Source organism: Mastigoproctus giganteus, chromosome 7 (genome assembly GCF_048544385.1).
Source record: "Mastigoproctus giganteus isolate SK-2022 chromosome 7, ASM4854438v1, whole genome shotgun sequence".
Lineage (NCBI taxonomy): Eukaryota > Metazoa > Arthropoda > Arachnida > Uropygi > Thelyphonidae > Mastigoproctus > Mastigoproctus giganteus.
The window spans coordinates 93,567,753-93,588,552 of record NC_143581.1 but is presented as its reverse complement, the minus strand read 5'-3'; the positions used below and the strand labels follow the sequence as shown (position 1 = coordinate 93,588,552).

The 20,800-nt window shown below is 37.3% G+C and overlaps 1 protein-coding gene across 1 annotated transcript in view; it reads right to left on the bottom strand.

The window, feature by feature from the left end:
• Positions 1 to 2,747: 2,747 nt before the first annotated feature.
• The window catches only part of LOC150083080 (transmembrane channel-like protein 7), a 338,378-nt gene continuing 320,325 nt past the window's right edge, over positions 2,748 to 20,800 (bottom strand). Inside the window, exons 16-17 of the mRNA XM_090378384.1 lie at positions 20,552 to 20,707; positions 2,748 to 2,907 (exon numbers count right to left, since the gene is read on the bottom strand). Of these exons, the coding sequence (XP_090234510.1) occupies positions 2,748 to 2,907; positions 20,552 to 20,707 (316 nt within the window). The remainder of the gene's footprint in view (positions 2,908 to 20,551; positions 20,708 to 20,800) is intronic.

Sequence of the window (20,800 nt, the reverse complement as noted above, 5' to 3'; positions counted from 1 at the left end):
CGTATGTCACATGACCACAGTTATGGATATAAATGCAGCAGAACAACCTCTCTAGTATCAGTTAAGCGTACAAACCGTAGGAAGAATGGGGAAAAGTAGTGATCTAATGGACTTTGAATGTGGCATGGTAGCAGGTGCAAGACATCTCTGACAAAGCATCTCTGAAACGGCAGTTCTGAACTTTTTGCACACTACAGTTTCAAGGGTGTAATGCGAATGGTGCAACGAACAGAAAACATCCTCTCAACGGCACTCCTATGGAGATACCCACATTATTTACTTTATGCAACTGCAAAACATAATTCATGGTATATTTTAATTTACATGCTATTTGGGTCATACTGGGTCAAATGTGGTGGTGCCATATTTGAAAACAGTGCAGCGTACAAAATCGTTGTTTTCGAAATGACCATAGTTTTTGGTAATCCCATCAGGTAGGGAATAAATGTATGCTCACTGTTTTCAGTAAGCAAAAATCATGTATACCAGAGTAGCTTATCTAATAATGTACAATTTAAAATTATTATTTTAATGAAACCAGAGCTCGTCACTCAAATCCATGTTATACATTTTGCCTGTAGAACTATATGTTTGCAGACAATCAATCTGGAATAACTCATGGGAAACACTATTCAGTTAATTACACATTTCATTGAAGATGAATTTAGAACAACCTCCAGTGAAGGATGGGAATTAAACCCACGGCTATCCAAATGAGTGGCAGACAATGATGTATTATACAGACTAACTGCCATGTAGGAGTCTAGGTAATGTACACCAACTATATATTTATTTCAATCACATAATAGAGAAACTTAGGATGAAAGCAAAACAGAAACAAAAATTTGTTTCTGTTTTGTGTTTTTAAATGTACAAGCAGAAGTAAGTTGTTGTTGTTGAATTTAACACATAGACTCCCAGGGCCATATTATGTCTTTCTGAGGGTGAATATGAAATATCAGCTTCATTAATATAACTATATTTTATGATATATTCCTATATGATTTAGGAAAGTAAACAGTTCTTCTTTATTAGGATCATCTCCAATAATCTGCAATAAATTTATTGATGACTGTGTATTAGCAATTGATTTAAAGGTGTTTAAGCGGATGTTTTGTAAGTGGGGACAGTCCACTAACAAATGGTGAATGGTCAGTTGTACTTGACATGATGTACATTGGGGAGTGCTTTCATTAGTTAATAGATACAGGTGAGTGCGGTGCGTATGTCCAATCCTTAGCCTTCCTAAAAGTGTTTCTTCTCATCTGCTTTTCCAGAAGCTGGAGAGCCATAGGTTTGGTTCTGGTTTTATTCGGTAAGTTTCCTGGATAACCTCTCCAGATTATTCAGCAGTAAGTTAACCAAACACTGCCTAAATAGCAATTCAATATAATAAATCCATTATTGCAGTATGGTCTTAAAATGTTTGGTGAACTGACTGTGTTAACTTATACAGGCAGTTCCCGCTTTTTGAGTTCCTGGGTTTAAGAGTTCTTTTTTTTTTTTTTTTAAGTATCAACAAAATCCAAAATATGAACATTAATTTCAATAAATTAATGCTAAACATTCATAAATACGGCATTTCAAACCACGTGCGTAGCTATGCATTACAGTACTATTGTGCGTACATTTGTTTGAACATTTGTTTGTTCCCTCCTTATCTCTGCATGAACATTTGTTTGTTCATGCAGAGATAAGGAGGGAAATCCAACTCTTAAAAGAATTCCATATTTTAGATGCAAGCATGGGACAAAATTACAGAGAAGAACATGAAGTGTGTGTGTGGAATAAACTCTGACATCAGTTTATTGATAATGCTGAAGGATTTCAAGAACCAGAAGAGACCATACAAAATGGAACAGAAGAATCATAAATGTTGCTAACCAATTGCAGCTTGAGGTTTGTACAACTGACGTCACTGATCTGCTTCAAACACAAAATGAGTAGTTCACAAATGAAGACCTCATTGAAATAGAAAAATGTGAAGAAGCTGAGGAAGAAGAAGGTTTAACAGCTGAAACTCCCATTTGTTCCTTCACTCTCAAAGGACTTGATGAAACTTTTCAACACAGAAAACACAATTGAGGTTATTGAGTCACAAGATTCAAATTTCGAGCACACTAGAAAAGTTGCTACATATTTGTCTTGGAAACAAATTACTCTTGAAGCATTTCTGAAGACGACTCCTTGTGCTTCCAACAAACCAACAATGAGTGATGGACCATCAACGAGTGTGCATTTAGTCAATGATGATGAAGAATAAACATTCTTTTAACATTTGTATGACATAAATATTCTTTATTATTATAAGCTGCTTGATTTTAAAGGCTATGTTTAATTTCTTTGAATAAATAAATCATTGTTTAAGCATAAACTATTGTTTTGTTGACCTATATTTAACATTACTATGGTCAAATTTCATTGTTGAGAATGTAACCCCTGTTTTTAACATTACGTCCATGGGATATAAATTCCTGCTTTACAAGCACATGCTAGGAACGAATTAACTCGTAAAGTTGGGAATTACCTGTAATTTCAATTTCCAATTTAAGAGCATAAAAAAAAAAATTTATATATACAGAACATTCAGAAATTTATATACAATTTACATACAATACGTACTGAATTTGAAAAACAGATCCATCATATTAAACTGGCTAACAACCACATTATGATAATTAAAATTATGAAATTAGGCTGATGCAAACGATACAGGTATATAAAATTTGCATTTAAGAAGAATAAAATTAATCTGTTTTTAACTGGCATTGGATTTGATGGGGAACATCTGTAAGTCGAGACAAAAGGAACTGTTTATCTTTTCCTTCCAAAATGAGTTGCTGTTTCAGAATACGAATCATCTCTTGATGAGCTGATGCTGCTATTATGTAGTAAGACATAGCTAGGCTGTAACAAAATGGAGAGGGAGAACAAGAACAAAAATTAAGACAACAAAAATGTACATAAATAACTAGATAAAAACAAATTTATTTCAGCTAATGTAAAATCATTGCAAAAAGTGAATAGTTACAAAAATTAAGTCTGTTCTTAGAATTACAGCCTGGTAGTGTCTTCTAGTACCAATATATTTCTATCAGTCCTAATAAATACCACTCTTTAATTAAGTAGCTCACCTCTAAAACCACTTAGTAAGTTTACATCTCAAAAAGGAATAAAATAAGGAAGATAGTGACATTTAAAATCAGCCATGTAAGATTTATTTTAATAGTAAGCTATTAAAGTACTGTTACATAAATACGCTGGGTGTCCACTATTAGGTATCTAACCCTTTTTGTGAAATTGTACAGTCCATCAGTTGCACGTTTGTACTATGTGATACGAAATAGTGGCAGATATGTAGGAATGATATATATATATAATTCAGTGCAAGAATGAGCAACAAGAAAGAATTAAGTGAAACTGATTTTGAATATGGTATGGTAGTTGGTGCCAGACATGCCAATATGTGAGTATATTGGTTTACATGCAAGGTCTGACAAAAAGTTCCTGGACTGGTGCTGTTGAGGTCATTTTTGATGAATTTGAAAATAAGTGTTCAAATGGTAATACACAGATCACTCAGTAGGCTGACAGGTTGCAAGTAATAACAAGTTTTGTTAGTAGCATGACAGATTGTTCATTTACCTACAAGAATACTGGACAATCCTAATCATACAACCAACGCGCTTGATCTTTTTCTCACAAACAACCCTTCTAAGTACACGGTCAAAGTGAGAGGTCCTTTAGGCACTTCAGATCACAACTTGGTGATTGTCTCTTCTCCAATGGAGCCTTTATCTCATGGTTATTCCCAACCTCGTGTTGTTTGGCATTACAAGAATGCAAAATGGGATGACCTGCGAGATTTCTTTTCTTCTTTTCCTTGGTCGGATTACTGTTTCAAAATTTCTGATGTCAACGTTTGCTCAGATCATGTCAGTGAAATTATTCTTGCAGGAATGGAATCCTTTATCCCACACTCCAATTTAAAATCTCGTCCTTTATCTAAACCTTGGTTCTCAAATCAATATGCTAAGGCTGTTCACGAGAAGAACTTTGCATATCGTAATTCGCTTGTTTCTAATTCTTCACTTTCATTTTCTGCCTACACCAAAGCTCGCAACAATTGTAAAGCAGTTATTAATCAGTCCAAAGTTTGAACAGGCTAAGAGTAGAAAACTTGCTTCTTGCCCTAATGGTAGCCGAGAATTCTAGTCTTTTGCCAAACCTATTGGCCGCAACTTTTGCCCATCTCTGCTCCCGCCTCTGTCCAAGCCAGATGGTTCTGTTGTCACTTCAGTCAAGGATAAAGCTGACCTGCTAGCATTCCATTTTTCTTCCAATTCATGTATTAATGATCATGGTAAAACACCTCCCACCATTACCAGCATGCTCCATTCAATTCCTCCTGTGGTCTTTCGTCAAAAAGGATTTTGACGAATCTTGATGCTAAGAAAGCTCCAGGTCCCGATGGTATTTCTCCACTTGTTCTCAAAACCTGTGCTCCTGAACTTACTCCTGTTCTTTGCCGCCTTTTTTCACTTTCTTATTCCAAAGGTGTTTTTCCTTCTGCTTGGAAATTTGCTCATATCCAGCCAGTTCTAAAAAGGGTGACAAATCCCTCCCATCCAATTATTGTCCCATTTCAATTACTGATACTCTTTCTAAAGCAATGGAGAAATCAATTAACTGCCAACTCTTAAACTAGCTAGAAACTTTCCATCTGATCAACGATCGTCAGTATGGATTCAGTCAACATCAATCCACTGGTGATATTCTGGCTTGTGTTACCCATTTATGGACTAATTCAATGGAAAAGTTCAGTGAAACATAAGCAGTTGCTCTTGACATCTGAAAGGCTTTTAATCGTGTTTGGCATAAAGGTCTTCTAAACAAGCTTCCATCTTATGGTTTGCCAACTGTTTTTTGTAATTGGTTATCCAGTTTTCTCTCTGATTGCTCACTGAGGGTGTTGATCGATGGCTCTCTGTCTTCTAACTTCTCCACTAATGCCAGTGTTTCCCCCCCCCAAGGTTTAGTTCTTTTCCTCTTGTATATTAATGACCTTCTTCCATTGACCGGAAATCCTATCCATAGTTTTGCCAATGATAGCACATTGCATTCCACTTTCCATTTTGAGAAACCTTGTCCTGCTCAATCAGCTTCAACTTCTCGAAAATCTGCTACCAATTCCTTAAATGCTGAGCTCCAGGTAATTCTCCAGTGGGACAAAGACAACTTAGTTGATTTCAATCCTTCTAAAACTCAGTCTTGTCTTATATCTCACAAAAAGGATCCTTCTCGTATGCTTATCTTTGGTGACACATTCTGATTTCTAGGCAAGATGATAGATAGATCTCTTTTGGGGATTACTCTGACTTCTAATCTCTCTTGGCACAAGCACATTACAAATATTGCTTCCTCTGCATCTAAAAAACTTGGTTTTTTCTTTCACTCTCAGTGTTACTTTTCTTCCAAACAGCTGTTCACTCTTTACAAATCGCAAATCCGCCCTACCATGGAATATTGTTCCCAAAACCTCTCTCAGGCTTCTTGGTTCCGTTCAGAAGAGGGCAGTTAGGTTAATTAATGATTCATCTCTTAACAGTCTCTCCACTCGCTGTCTCATAGATGTACTGTTTCTGCTGCTACGGAAACAGTACATCTATGAGACAGTACACCTCTTCTACAGATATTTCCATGGGCACTGTTTTTCTGAATTGGCTTCTATAATTCCCGCTGTCTCTTTCAAAACAGTCCACCAGCCAACATCCATTTACTGTCCTACTTCAAACTCACAGAACCAACTTTTCATCTTCTTCGTGTGTTCATTCAACTGCCATTTTCTGGAACAACCTTTCTTCTTACGTATTTCCTGAAAATTACAGTCTACAGAACTTCAAGTCCAATATCAACAAATATCTTCTTTCATCTCAACCTCCAACCCAAGCACGGTACTAAGTACTATAGGTTCTAACACCTCTTGTGTTTGGGGTTTACATAAAAATAAAAAAAAAAGTCTTCTCTGGGAATACGGTCTAACACTTTTTATTCAGTTTCAAAGAATCCTCATTTGTAACACTTAGCATTGCTCTACCTTTGAGTTGCTGAGCTGTAACAGTGTTAAAGTTAATGTCACCACCATAGAGTTGTTCTACAGGGTCTTGTGTGTTTGAAAATCAGGGTGTAGGCAAACTTATAGTTGCGCCATTTGTTCCATCACCTGCTTCTAAAGCCAGTCTGAAAATTCCTTCTCGCTTGCTATTGTTCATATATTATGTGCAAGGTCCAGTACATGGGTCCATACCCTATGTTTCTTTGTACAACTAGCAACTGTTAGAGATCTTGAACCTTGTAGTATCACCGGTAGGACTTGCCTGAAGTCTCTGTCTAGTAGTATAACTTTCCCTCCAAAAGACTTGTCTAATCCTGTCAGATTGTGCAGCAGTCTTGTCTACTGCTTGAAAGGCGTGGATGTGAGTCATTGGTGCTTTGTCCCACACTATCAGTTTTGATTGTGGAAGTGCCTAGCTTCCTCTGTGTTTGGTTTTCAATTGCATGTTGAAGTTTCATTCAGAAGAAGAGATATCTTGAACATAGAGGGAGCAGTTCTGCCTCCTACTAATGGAGTTGCTGCAATACCTGTAGATGCAACAGGAGTAACTATCTTGCTTGCCTCGTATGGTGTGCAGTACAGTTGACTAAAGAAATGTTTTTGCAGTTCCAGCTGGACAATCTAAAAAAATTATTGCAAATGCAGAGGTACTGTCATCATTTCAACAGCTGGTAGATGCACTTTTCAACATTTCGTTTATTTGTGCAAGAGCATAGAGAGGGCCAGTTTCTTCAGGATAACACCTTATGAAATCTTCACTCGTGCTCTGCTTATGACTTTCCCATAGTTCAGGTACATCTTCTGGTTCTCCAAATCCACAAATCATTGCATACAGTAACCATATATATACCTTGGTGTATGTGCCTCAATTGCCTCGGAAAGTGTGTCGTACCATATCCTGTGTCCTTTCAAAAGTTCCTGTTCTCTGCAAGCTTGCTGAAATATTTCTCAGAGTTGTCCATTGACTGTTCACAAATGCTAAGAACTTGTAATTCCTGTAACTCTTGTAAGAAGCATGCGTAGATAGTAGCACTCGCTGTCTTGAACGCTTACAACAGGCATACGTCCAATAACACCATCTCCATCTCTTTGCTTAAGTTTCCATTTGCCTGATTTTTTCTCAAATACATAGTACCTTGGTATCTCTGCATAACTGAATTGCATTGCTTGCACATCTGTTCTGTTAAATTCGAACCATGCCTCAAGCATGGTCTTTGTAGACATTTCCCACTGAAAGGCCTCTTCTCTGCCCTCATAAAAGATCACTTGATGTTGATCAGGCAGTGCACTGCCAATCTTATAATGGAGTGTGACTTCTCCGACATCGGAAACTCATTCAAATGCCACATTGCTTCAGGTGCACTAATATACCATCCATCTAAGAAAGTTTGAATCTCATCAAAGACAAAACTACCGTCTATTCCATCCCTCTGTAATCATACAGATGCCCCATCATGACCTTTATAAACATATTTATAGAGGTACTTTATACCCTTTACGGAGGCACACAACTTCCACATTAATGTGCACATTAAATTTCTTCGACAATGATAGATTATAAGGTACAATCCATCTATTTCCCAGATATTGACTGGAATTTGGGGGCTGGTCACAAACACTAGCAAAGCTTTTGTGGATTTATTGGATGATTGTTTTTTACATCAGCATGTTCGGGAGGCAACTAAAGGGAGTAATACTCTTGATTTGATTATCAGTAGTGATTCTTCGTGCATTAAGAATCTGCAGGTAAATGAACCAGTAGGTGACAGTGATCACAGTGTGCTGAAGTGGGATTTACTCAAAGAGGTAACTACCATTAGGGGTAAAGGGAAGAGTTATTGCTTTCGTAAAGGTGACTACGATGGACTGAGACAGTATTTAAATTCTATACAGTGGGACCAACTGATGATGTTACCAACAGCAAATTCCAAATGGGAAGCATTCAAAGAACTTATCTTGGAAGCTACTAGTCTTTACATACCAACTAAGAAATATTGTTCAAGGTTTCGGCCTAAGTGGATGTCAGATGAACTAATGAAACATATGGCATTTAATACATACAAATTGACACATCAAATTAACACATCATAGGCTTCGGTTCCAGAAGCCTAAGATAGATACAAGTTGATCTGTAACCAAGTTACAAAGGAGGTTAGGCAGGTGAAGACAGATTACGGGAAATCTTTGGCAAGGGATGCAAAGAAAAACAGCAAAGAGTTCTTTACTTATGTAAACTCTAGAAGGAAGGGGATGAATCAGATTGGTCCACTTGATATCGATGGGTCAACTGTTGATGATCCTGCTCAGGTAGCTAACAAACTAAATTAATATTTTGCATCGACATTCACACATTGAGTTATTCAGCGAGGGGAATACCAGAGGTGTATTCAACTCTGGCAGTAAGCTAGAGAATCTTGTAATAACTGAGAGTAAAGTGGAGGAGAAATTGTTGAAGATAAATACAAGAAAGGCACCTGGGGTGGATGGGATCTATCCAGTTATATTAAAGGAGGCAGCAAAGGAAGTAAGCAAATCCTTAGCCATAATTATGAGAGCTTCCTTGGACTCAGGGGAAGTACCCATGGACTGGAGATGTGCAAATGTGACCCCAATTCACAAAGGAGAATCAAAGGGCGACACAAGTAATTATAGACCTGTTAGTTTAACTTCGGTTCCAGGAAAATTAATGGAGGCACTGGTTAAAAAAGCACTGCAGGATCATCCAGACAAGAATTCAGTTATAGCTCAGACACAGCATGGTTTTGTTAAGGGGAAGTCTTGCCTGACCAATTCAATTGGATACTATGATGCAGTCACAAAAGAACTGGATGCAGGGAATAACTTTGATATTATATACTTGGATCTTAGATGATGATACTGTTGCACATGGAAGACTGCTGCACATATTGGAGCAGTGTGGCACTGGAGGCAAATTGCTGCTATGGATAAACGGGTGGTTGAGGGGGGAAGAGAGGGAGTGGTAATCAATGGACACTGCTCATCGTGGACTAATGTTATTAGTGGAGTCCCTCAGGGTTCAGTATTGGGTCCATTATTGTTTTCTGTATTTATAAATGATATTGATGATGGTATATCAAGCTTAATGTCCAAGTTTGCAGACGATACGATGGTTGGCAGGGTTGTCAAGGACACTACTGACACTATGCTACTGCAACAGGATCTGGAAAGGTTGAGCAGATGGGCTGAGAGGTGGCAAATGAAGTTTAACATTGACAAATGTAAAGTACAACATATGGGAAACAGCAATCCCAGAGCAATGTATCAAATCTGTGGTACTACACTGACAGTGGTAGAGAATGAAAGGGACCTAGGGGTGGTTGTGCAGGCAGATATGAAGTTTTCTGAGCAGTGCAGATGGGCTGCAAGAGTAGCTCATGGTGTATTGTCGATGATATATAGGAATTTTTCTAGCAGGGATAAGGAGGTGATTATTCCCTTGTATAAGGCAATGGTCAGGCCACACCTAGAGTACTGTATACAGGTCTGGAGGCCTCATTTCAAGAAGGATGTAGAGATGCTGGAACAAGTACAGAGAAGGGCAACAAAATTAGTGAATGGAACAAAGGGGTGCTCTTACGAAGAAAGGCTTAAGTTTTGCAAATTACAGTGTCTGGAGATTAGGCACCAGCGAGGTGGTCTGATAGAGGTGTATAAAGCCTTGAATGGTTTGAGCATGCTCAATGCTGATGGGATTGTCCCTCTTGCTCAGAATAATCACCTGAGAGGGCATAAATTCAAATTGAGGAAGGATAGATGTAGGATAGACGTGAGGAAATTTGCCTTTAGCCAGCGGGTGGTTGTTGGTGGAACAGACTTCCATCTCTTGTCGTGGAAGTTGATGGCCTAAATAAGTTTAAGGCTCAGCTGGACAGGTTTTGAAAGAACAGAGGGGTGAAGTGGAAGTGGTTATTTTTAATTTTTTTTTTTAATTTTTTTTATTTATTTATTTATTTTGGCTGATGCTGCATAAGCTTGCTTTCTTGCATCATATGCCTCTACTAATGCTAATGTCCACATTGTACTTTTCTACTTTAACAGCAGGGCCTTCTCTTCTCTTATATATAGAATAGCTATTAACATTCTTTTCTGTTGTAAACTTTTTCGGAAATCCCTTACCTGCATATACCTTCTTTCATACACGGAGATTATGCATTGAGTGCCCAACAGGGACCACGTAGCATGCATTTTGTGACGATTTCAAACCACCTTGGATTTTTTTTTTTTAAGGATGATAGCTCTGCATTTACGACTCGGTCAATGTCATCCTTTGTGCATATTTTAGAATCTGTAGGCAGAATGAGGAGTATGTGTGCATGTGGTTGTCCACATTTCTGGAACTTTATCGTGTAGATTAGTAGTGTCCTCCCTTTTCCCCGTACGGGAGCTGTATTCAAAGTTAGATTTGTTTTGTGGGCTGCACAAAGTGATTCGAGAAAAAATTGTGTGTTACATTTTCTTATCTTGTTACTCGTAAAAGGAAGTTTCTATTTTCATGTTACCTTTTTTCTATTCAAGCTATATATAAAAAAATGCAAATTCCCAGCAAGTTTATGTGCAACAAATCTATGTTAGTGATATATTTTTTAGATTTTATTAAAATTATAAAAATATGACTTACTTTTGTTTGTTTGTTTGTTTTTTTAAATACTTCACTTTTGTTTCTATTTGAAATACTTCACTTTTGTTTAAATTAAATACTTTACTTTTGCTTTTAAATGCTCATTTTAGAAAATTTACAACCTGAAAAGGATCACTGCTTTTCAATATTAAGGTGAATAAACAAATACAGTATAATGATAAACCTAAAATTGAAATATTCGAAAATTTTATTAAGTATAATACAAAATAACATTTACTGGGCAAAACTTAATATTTAATGAGATGATTGAGGCTGGATATTTTTAAATAATTGTTCAAAATTTGGTTGCAAATTTGTGATGCCAATCTCAATACATAATGAAGATTATGTCCTCTTGGTATTTCTCAATGGAGCTCCAGGTCCTGATGGTATTTCTCCACTTGTTCTCAAAACCTGAGCTCCTCCTGAACTTACTCCTGTTCTATGTCACCATTATTCACTTTCCAAAGGTGTTTTTCCTTCTGCTTGGAAATTAGCTCATATCCAGCCAGTTCCTAAAAAGGGTGAAAAATCCCTCCCATCCAATTACTTCTACTCTTTCTAAAGTAATGGCAAAATCCCTTAACCGTCAACTCTTAAACTATTTAGAAACCTTCCGTCTGATCAACGATCGTCAGTACGGATTCTGTCAGTGTCGATCCACAGGTGATATTCTGGCTTATGTTACCAATTTATGGAGAAGTTCAGTGAAACACAAGCAGTTGCTCTTGACATCTCAAAGGCTTTTGATCATGTCTGGCATAAAGATCTAAACAAGCTTCCATCTTATGGTTTGCCAACTGTTCTTTGTAATTGGTTATCCAGTTTTCTCTCTGACTGGTCACAGAGGGTGATGGTAGATGGCTTCTGTCATCTAACTTCACTACTAATGCCGGTGTCCCCCAAGGTACAGTTCTTTCCCTCCATTCAATACTGAAACATAAATATGGCGTTATAAGTGTGTTGGGATACAAGTTTAGGGAAGGGAAGGGTTATTGCTTTCGTAAAGGCGACTATGATGGTCTGAGACAGTATTTAAATTCTATACAGGGGGACCAACTGATGATGTTACCAACAGCAAACTCAAAATGGGAAGCATTCAAAGAACTTACCTTGGAAGCTACTAGGCTTTACATACCAACAAAGAAATATTGTTCAAGGTTCAGGCCTAAATGGATGTCAGATGAACTAATGAGACATATGGCAGAGAAGAAAAATGCATGGGATACATATAAATTAACATTTTTCTCATACATGTTTTACTTGGCAAAAGCGTAACCAAAAAAAAGAATGAAATAAAAGACATTATTTCAAAGATGCTTTAATAAAGGTATTAAAATAAAATCCTTCATAACCAAAATGCATCTTTTAGCTTACAGAACAAATTTAATATAAAATGATAAACCTCTCTTATACTATAAGAGATGATATACAGGCACTCCCTGTCTTATGTAAGGGTTGCATTCTGCGGAACTCTGCATAACTTAAGTTTTATGTAAGTTGGAATTTCCTGAATGCTTATGCAGTACTCGCAACTATGCTCACTGAATTTGATTGAAGCAAAAAAGAATTGTTCGACGAACATGTAAATAGAATTATTTATTCAATTTTTTTTTTATCTCATGCATAGGAAAAATCACAAAACTGCAATTACAAAAATTTCAAAATAATAAAATTACAAAAAAAGGGAGGGGGCAGGCATAACATCAGCAAGTTTTACCTTTCAAGCATCATTGCCAGAATCAACATCTCCAGCTGATAAGTATGTTGCTGCAGAGGTTGAGGGCTGTGGAAATTTAGAAGCGGTTTTTTCGAACACATCACAAAATTTCTCTGCAGCTGCAGAATCGGGACTGCTGACTTCACTGCGTACTTTAACACTGTGGAAACCAGAGCAATGGTTGAACCTATTAAACCACCCACTGCTTGCGATGAACTTGATTTGGGGTTTGCCTTACTCATCTTTAATATCTTCATAAATACTTGTTGCTTTTGCTTGAATGGCCATTAGACTCAGGGGCACTCGCTTCTGAATCTGATTTTCCATCCATATTAATATCTTTTCCATATTTGGTATAGCACTTGAATGCTGTTTTGTTGTCACTGCTGTTCTTAAATCTGCCGATTCTTTAACATGCTCTTTTATATGTGCACTGTCTTTGAAATCGCATTCACTGTTTAAGCAGTGAGACATAATTCCGGTGCAATAGATGACAAACTTTGTCTTGCTTCTTACTTATTTTCATTTCTAAATCAATTTTGTTTGGTTTCCTAGAACTGCCACCATTTGCACTTTCCGTTGGTCGATTTCCTTTCACCATTGTAATAAGTAAATAGGAATGAAGAGAAGATTCTGAATATTTATTTACGTTTCTTATATGATTGAAGATTTCAGTTGTTGTTGTTGTTGTTGTTGTTTTGGGTTTTTTGGCACAAGGGCCTCCTGGGCCATATTGTGCCTTTTCTTTATTAACTTATGACTGAGTTATTAATATAATTGTTGTCAGAGGCCATTATATACATTTATGCTCTTCAAGTATCTAAACAGTGCTTCAAAATTTGCATTATTTCCCAGTATGTGTAGTAAATTTAAAGGTTCCAGCAGATTGGATGCAGAATAAAAAGTGGATTTCCGGTTACTTGAATAATTAGGGCATTCTATTAGAATATGTTTGATTGTTAGCTGAGTCTGACAGAAGAAGATTTCAGTGAAGCAGAAACACATTTCACCATAATAACGTAAAAACCCACACAATTCCAGTTATTGGGATTATCGCGAATGCAATAAGATTGAGTTTACTACCCGTTTATAATTAGATGCACTAACAGAAAAGCCCAATAAACCAGAAAGTGAATTGTTTTTATTGTTTTATGGTAGTGATCTCCAGAAATGTGTTTTAGAAAAATACCACAAAGGCATTCGAAATTGATTCTTATAATGGAACATATGATGATGATGAAAGTGTAATGCAATTTCCATTATAAAAAAGACCTTTTAGAGAAATAAATACTTTAGTTATATAGCAAAAATTTCAACTTCCAAGGTCTTGGAACAAATTAGCAAAAATAACAATTTGTTAATGTGAATACATTACGATATTTTAATGATTCCTCCAATTATTCCTACGGGATGCAAAATATGTTTCCACAGTGTTTTTAAGTTTGCACCGGTTGGCAAAAACTTACGTAAAGTCAAATTTATGGAAATTCAATTACTATGTAAGTTGGGGAGTGCCTGTATAAGATATAAGATAATAAGAGATGAATATTCTAATTAATTTTAAATATAAAACATCAGTGAGACTCCTGTTGCTGCACCATTGTCAACAACTACTTTATATGAGGCTTATACTTTTTAACTTTTAGAACTATGAATGCAGCACTAGTTTCATGGTGCCTCCGTAGCCAGGTGGGAAGGAGCAGCAGTGCGAAGCACACGCTTCTTGATTAGACCGGGGTTCGAGCCTGTCACCACCAAATATGGAGGATGCGGAAAGGTCAGGGAATGACCACCGCATATTCCCGGAGCAATATGGCCTTAGTTGCTAATGCTCCTAAAAACCAACAACAACTAGTTTCATCCATAAGATTACTCCTATGACTACTCTTAACAAAGTTCATCATTGAGAACGACTCACAAGAATATGGTGATGAGAAAATTGTTAGTAACACTGTTGCCACATTTATTAAACATACAAGTTTCAGGAATGGAATTTTAATACCTCATTTTCTACAGTTTTCTTTGCTAATCCGTCACTAATCGTTCCCTTTAAATATATTTTCTAAATCAGCTCTGAGGTCGATAAATTTTTGCCTCAATTGAGCTGCTCTGAAAATCAATCAATCGCATCTCAAAATCTTCCAGGTTGATCCACTGAAGCATTTTCAGATTCAGTTAGGCTAGTTTTACACTGTCTGAAAACTTAATGAATTTTGCGGTTTCTTCCAATTCTCTGAACTTGACAAATCTTGAAGAAAACTGTTCAATAGCTGACTCAATTTTTTGGGATGCTCTGAATTCCGCGTGCCCCTTCAGGCACATGTGCCATAGGTTCACCACCCCTGTACTAAGATTTTCGTACCAACTAAGAAATACTGTTTAGGCCTAAATGGATGACCTAATGAAACTCATGGCAGAGAGGAAAAATGCATGGGATGCATATAAATTATCAGGTGACACAGAAGTCTATGGTAGATATAAGCTGGTCTGTAATAAATTCACAAAAGAGGTTAGGCAGGCAAAAGCAGATTATGAGAAATTTTAGGGAATTCACAGAATGGTAGGGAATACCATTCTTAGGATGGTAGGGAATGTATACGGTGGAGCCAGGTACCCCCTCCGCCCTCCACGTACCATGTCCACAACAACTTTCAATCAAGTTCCGGGGATCAGAACATTAAAGAAGAAGAAATTTTGATACGGCCTTGGAGGGCAATAATACTTTGAGAGATAGGATGAATTTGAGTGTACAGGACATATGTAAAGGTGCTAGCTTGTGTTTGTCTGGCACCACTATGGTATTTGTAGGTGTGATGTATCAGCATATCCGGGATGTGGCTATGGGTTCACCTATTAGCGCAGTCATTGCTAATTTAGCAATGGAAGAATTTGAGGATAGGATATTGAGTTCCTCTGGTCCACTACCCCTGCAGGCATGGAAGAGTTGTGTGTGGACGATACATTTGCTGTACTACGCAGGGAACGTGGGCCAGAGATTCTCAATTGGCTTAAAAGCAGCTCCCCCCTTATAATCGAGCAGGGGGACCCTCTGCCATTTTTGGATGTTTGGGATTGCAGGGTGGGCCAACAATTAAAAACAAGAGTGTTTAGGAAGGAGATGTGTCAGGCCCAGTATACTCATTTTGGTTCTGCCCAGACTGGAGGTCATAAAAAGAGTGTGGTTAGGGCTTTAATGAGCAGGGCTTGGTCGCACTGCTCTTCCTTGGAGGATAGGGAGGAAGAAATCAAGCGGGTCACGGCTGACCTTATGAGATGTGGATACCCCCGGAACGTGATTGAAGGTTGTTTGGGACATGGTACTCGGAGGGAGGAGGGGGTACCTGGCTCCACGGCGTACATTCCCTACTACCCAGGCAGGTCGCAGCCAATAGTCTGCATTTTACAGTCATACCAATTATGTTATGTGCAGCTTCCAGGTCGAAAGCTGTGCACGGTGATGGCGGCGGTTAAAGATCTTGTTGTGGGAGTTGACAACAGTGTCAACAGTATAAAATTCAGTGCCCGGATTGTGGGGGATATTATGTAGGTGAGACTAAGTACAGATTATGTGATAGACTGGGTGAGCATAGTAGGGTGCTTAGGTTGGCTAATGTCTCTGAGTCGGCTGTGGCGGAGCATGCCTGGGAAACTGGGCATGGTATAACAGCCGAAGGAGCTGTAATTACAGATAAAGTAGAGGGTTTCTAGAACCGGAAGTGGCTGGAAAGTCTAAGGATTTGTTCCTTGGGTGATCTTAGTCTGAATAGGGATAAGGGTTGTAAGATTAATGTAATGTTTGAGACCGTTATCCTGGATAGGGATGAACGTTTTAAGGTCATACAGCCCCGTGCCACTTCCAGTGCTAACATATGGGAAACTGAGTATGCGCAGGTACCATACTACATCCTGGGTCTGCTGGGAAGACAGAGTTTTATAATGAATTGTCGATGCAGCACTACTTATATTGAGGAAGGCAGCAGATGCTGCCGAAAGCTTCAGTTTTATAGTAGTACATCTTAACGATTTTAATCTATACTTTACAGTCGATTTTACTTAATTATTTTATTTTATTCGTAGTTTTATAGTAGTACAAGTTTAACTATTTTAATCTATACATTACAGTCGATTTTACTTATTTGTTTTATTTTATTTCACTTATGTTTATAAAGTTATAACTGGTCAGAGTTGGCGGCATCAATTATGGATCATAAATAAATGTTAAAAGCAGTAATGAGTCTAACACTGACTCTGACAGACCCAGCTCATAACATTTGATCTAGAACAGGGTTTCATAACCAGGGGTCCGTGAGCTTGGATGGGAAAAAAACCAACTCATTAATTTCCTTCACTTATGAATGTATGTAATAAATTACAATTATATTAGCTGTATCTGTAGTGACCAATAGAAATAACAGATATTTTCATATCATATTATAGTTATTGCATATCTCAAAAAATAGCTTACGCTCATCGTTACTTTGAAATTACGGCAGTTATTAGACCTGCCGCTAGATCGCACTTGATTGCAGTCCTGCTGTGGACAGACCATCGTGCGACGTAGTTGGCAAACTATCCAGCAAATCAGCGCCTAGTAGGCCACTTTTAACACGAATAGACACGCTGGCTACGAGTGTAAACCGGGCATGTTCAAATAAGTCCTACGGTTTAGATAACAGTTGAAGTGTGTAATTTAACCTTTTTGCTGCTATGTGCATGTATACCGGTCCAATGGTGGAGGCCCCTGCAGTGCTACAGGCATGTATGCACGCGCACTGTGTGTCTGTCGATGCATACAGTCTTCGTATATATCCTTCTTAGTTGCTAATATTGCATTAATTATTTAACATTTGTTACAGACCAAATTTAAGTTGAAATGTCGAAGAAAAGGAAGTATGATGAAACTATGTATTATTTGGTTTCACTTGCATTAATGAACTTGACGGGACTCAAATACCGCATTTTGTGCGGAAAAATTCCTGCAAACAGAAGTATGAAGCCAGCAAAACTGAAAGACCATCTCAAGTCTGTCCATGCTGAAAATGCATCTAAAGATGCTGGTTTTCTTTGTGCGAAAAAATCTCAATTCGAAAAAGCAGGGCCACTTCCAAAACGTGGATTTGCCATTTCACGAAAACCTTTTCTTGAAGCATCCTTTAAAGTTGCTTACCAGATTGCCAAGCAAAAGAAGCCTCACACTATTGGAGAGACTTTAGTAAAGCCATGTGCACTGGAAATGGTCGAACTGGGCTGTGGACTGTTCCAGTCCACAGCCCAGTTATAATACATTCGATGTAATACATTCTAGAATAGCTGATATGTCTTTTAATATTTTGAAGCAGGTCATCGAGGAAATGGCAGTCTCGCCATTCCCCTTCAGTATGCAATTGGATTAAACTACAGACATTTTTCAATGTAGCCAGCTCCTTATTTTTGTTCGCTATGTGCATGCTGATGCCATCAAAGAAGAATTCTTATTTTGTGAGTCTCTTTCGGAAACTACAAAGGCCGTTGACGTTTTTGAATGGAAAGGAAAACTTCATTCTTTTTGCACTGATGGAGCTCCTGCAATGCTTGGTAATGTATGTGGTTTTGCTACTTTAGTGAAAAAAGAAGCTATTCAAGTCATCGTCACTCATTGCTTTTTAAACAGACATGCACTGGCAACAAAGACTCTTCCAGCAACACTGAAAGAAGTATTGTCAACAGCCATAAAAGTTATCAACTTTATCAAAAGAAGTTCTCTGAATCATCATATTTTTAAAAGATTTTGTCAAGAAATGGGAGCAGAATATGAAGTGCTTCTCTACCACACAGAAGTGCGCTGGCTTTCAAGAGGACAAGTCTTGAAGCGCTTGTTCGAACTAAGGGCAGAAGTTTCACTTTTTCTGGAAGAAAGAGAAAACCCACTCTTGGAACATTTTGAAAGGAAGGATTTTATCCATGATTTGGCTTACCTGGCAGATATTTTTCACATATGAATGAGATAAATCTTTCCATTCAAGGTCATGAAGTCACCATTTTGGATGCAACTGAAATATTACAAGCTTTCTTGGCTAAATTACCAATATGGAAGAAGAGAGTAGAGACCGACATTCTTACAAACTTTCCACTGTTGCAGGAAGTGCTTTACCAAGATGTAGTTGAAATGTCAACTTCTCTCTCAATTTTTTTGAAAAGAGATATCTGCAAACACTTGGAAACATTACAGAACTCTTTTAAAAGTTATTTCAATCTTGATGGCATGAAAATTGAACCATGGATCCGAAATCCTTTTCTTTCTGATATAAACTATCGAAGATGTTGATTTAACAAAAGATGAACTCGTTGATCTTAGGTCAAAAAACTTACTACGATTGGAATTTACCTCAAAAAGCCTTGGAGAATTCTGGTGTTCCCTGAGAGAAGCCTATCCTCGTCTTGTAAAGCGAGCTATGGAAGCTTTGATACCATTTGCAACAATATATCTGTGCGAATCGGGATTTTCAGCACTTGTAACAATGAAAACAAAAAATCGAAATCGATTAGATGTCCAACATGACATGCGAGTTGCTTTGTCCACCTCCGTAGCCAGGTGGGAAGGAGCAGCAGTGCATAGCACACGCTTCTTGATTAGACCGGGGTTCGAGCCTGTCATCAACAAATACGGAGGATGCGGAAAGGTCAGGGAATGACCACCGCATATCCTGGAGCAATACGGCCATAGTTGCTAATGCTCCTTAAAAAAACCCAAAAACAAACAGCCTTGTCAAATACCACACCACAGTTTAATGTTCTTATTAAAGATAAACAACAGTCTTCACACTGATATGTCCTTAAAAAATGAATTCCTATATTTTAAATGTATTGTTAATACAATACATTTAAAATATAGAAAATATTTAAAATTTAAAATACAATACATTTAAAATACACATTGAATAATTATTATTCAATGTGTTAAGAAAGAAACAAATATATTACTGTATAATGTTTTTTTTTAAATTTTGGTAACTATTTCATTAAACTGGTTTTTTTGTAATTTTATTTTATGCATTTAAAAACATTATTCTGAGAAGGGGTCCGTGGCATTCACCTGACTGGCAAAGGGGTCCGTGGAACTAAGAAGGTTAAGAACCCCTGATCTAGAAGAACCACGTCTAGGATCCCCAGGTCTACCATATCGAGCCATCTACACCCTTAGCTCCCGACCATCAAGTACATATCCATCCAGGGCATCCATTGCATCCTTGGCATCTCAATTTTCATAAAAATGAACGAAAGCAAAACCTCTACTTTCCCACGTTATAGTATAGGGATGACGGATATAAACATCGCCAACATGGCCGTACTTTTTGAAGACTCGTTTCAAATCTTCTGGAGTAGTGCAATAAGTCAAGTTGTCTACATTTAGAGAAGTCATACCATCGATATTTGGCAGTCCTCTACTATAGCTCATTATATGAAGTTACCTTCATTTGTCCATGAAGAGCAATGGCCATTAGTAACCACTCTGTCTAATGCCACTTAACCTTCATCCATAGCCTAACCCTCAATGTCACACTATTCTAATTTGTATAGCAGTTGTTCATGTGGAACAGGAAAAAGACACATTACTGAAATAGATATACAATGTCAATATTATTTTCTGCATCTATTCTGTTTAGTCTGTGCATGAGAAGAAAAGTTCTGAAGACATGACTGAGAAGGCAATTATTTTTATTTTCTGAAATGGAGGTCAAGTCCAAAATGCACACAGTCTGAGACTAAACTCCCAAAGCAATACCATTTTATCTCAGAAACGGAATGGTCCACACCCTTCTGATGGTTAATTATTGTAAAATGAGAGGGAAACCATCATTATAATATACAATTTTCATACTAAGCACAAACTGGTTTGGAAATATTCATAAATATGATAAATCTTGTAGTACAATAACACTTCTTTCAAACTAAATATAATGGGAGAAAGCTTGCATATTATCATATAAAAAGTAAAAGTCTAAATTAGCTTTGACTATCATATTATATTTACATGACAGATATATATTTTAAGTCAAATAATTAAAACACTTATGTTTACTAAACTTTATATACTCACAGTAATAAGGCAAAGATTATGACTGCAGTTGTAGCACTTAAGAGATAGCTAATGATTCGAATAAGTATTGCGGGCCAACTACTTATGGCTATTTCAATGGAATGAAACATAAAATTATATAAACGGAATGGTCCACACCCTTCTGATGGTCGAAGTCTGTAATGAAAATAGAAGCACCTCTTTTTGTATGAAGAGAAATAGTAAGCAATTCTAAATAACAAATAATATTTTTATTCATTATTTATACTT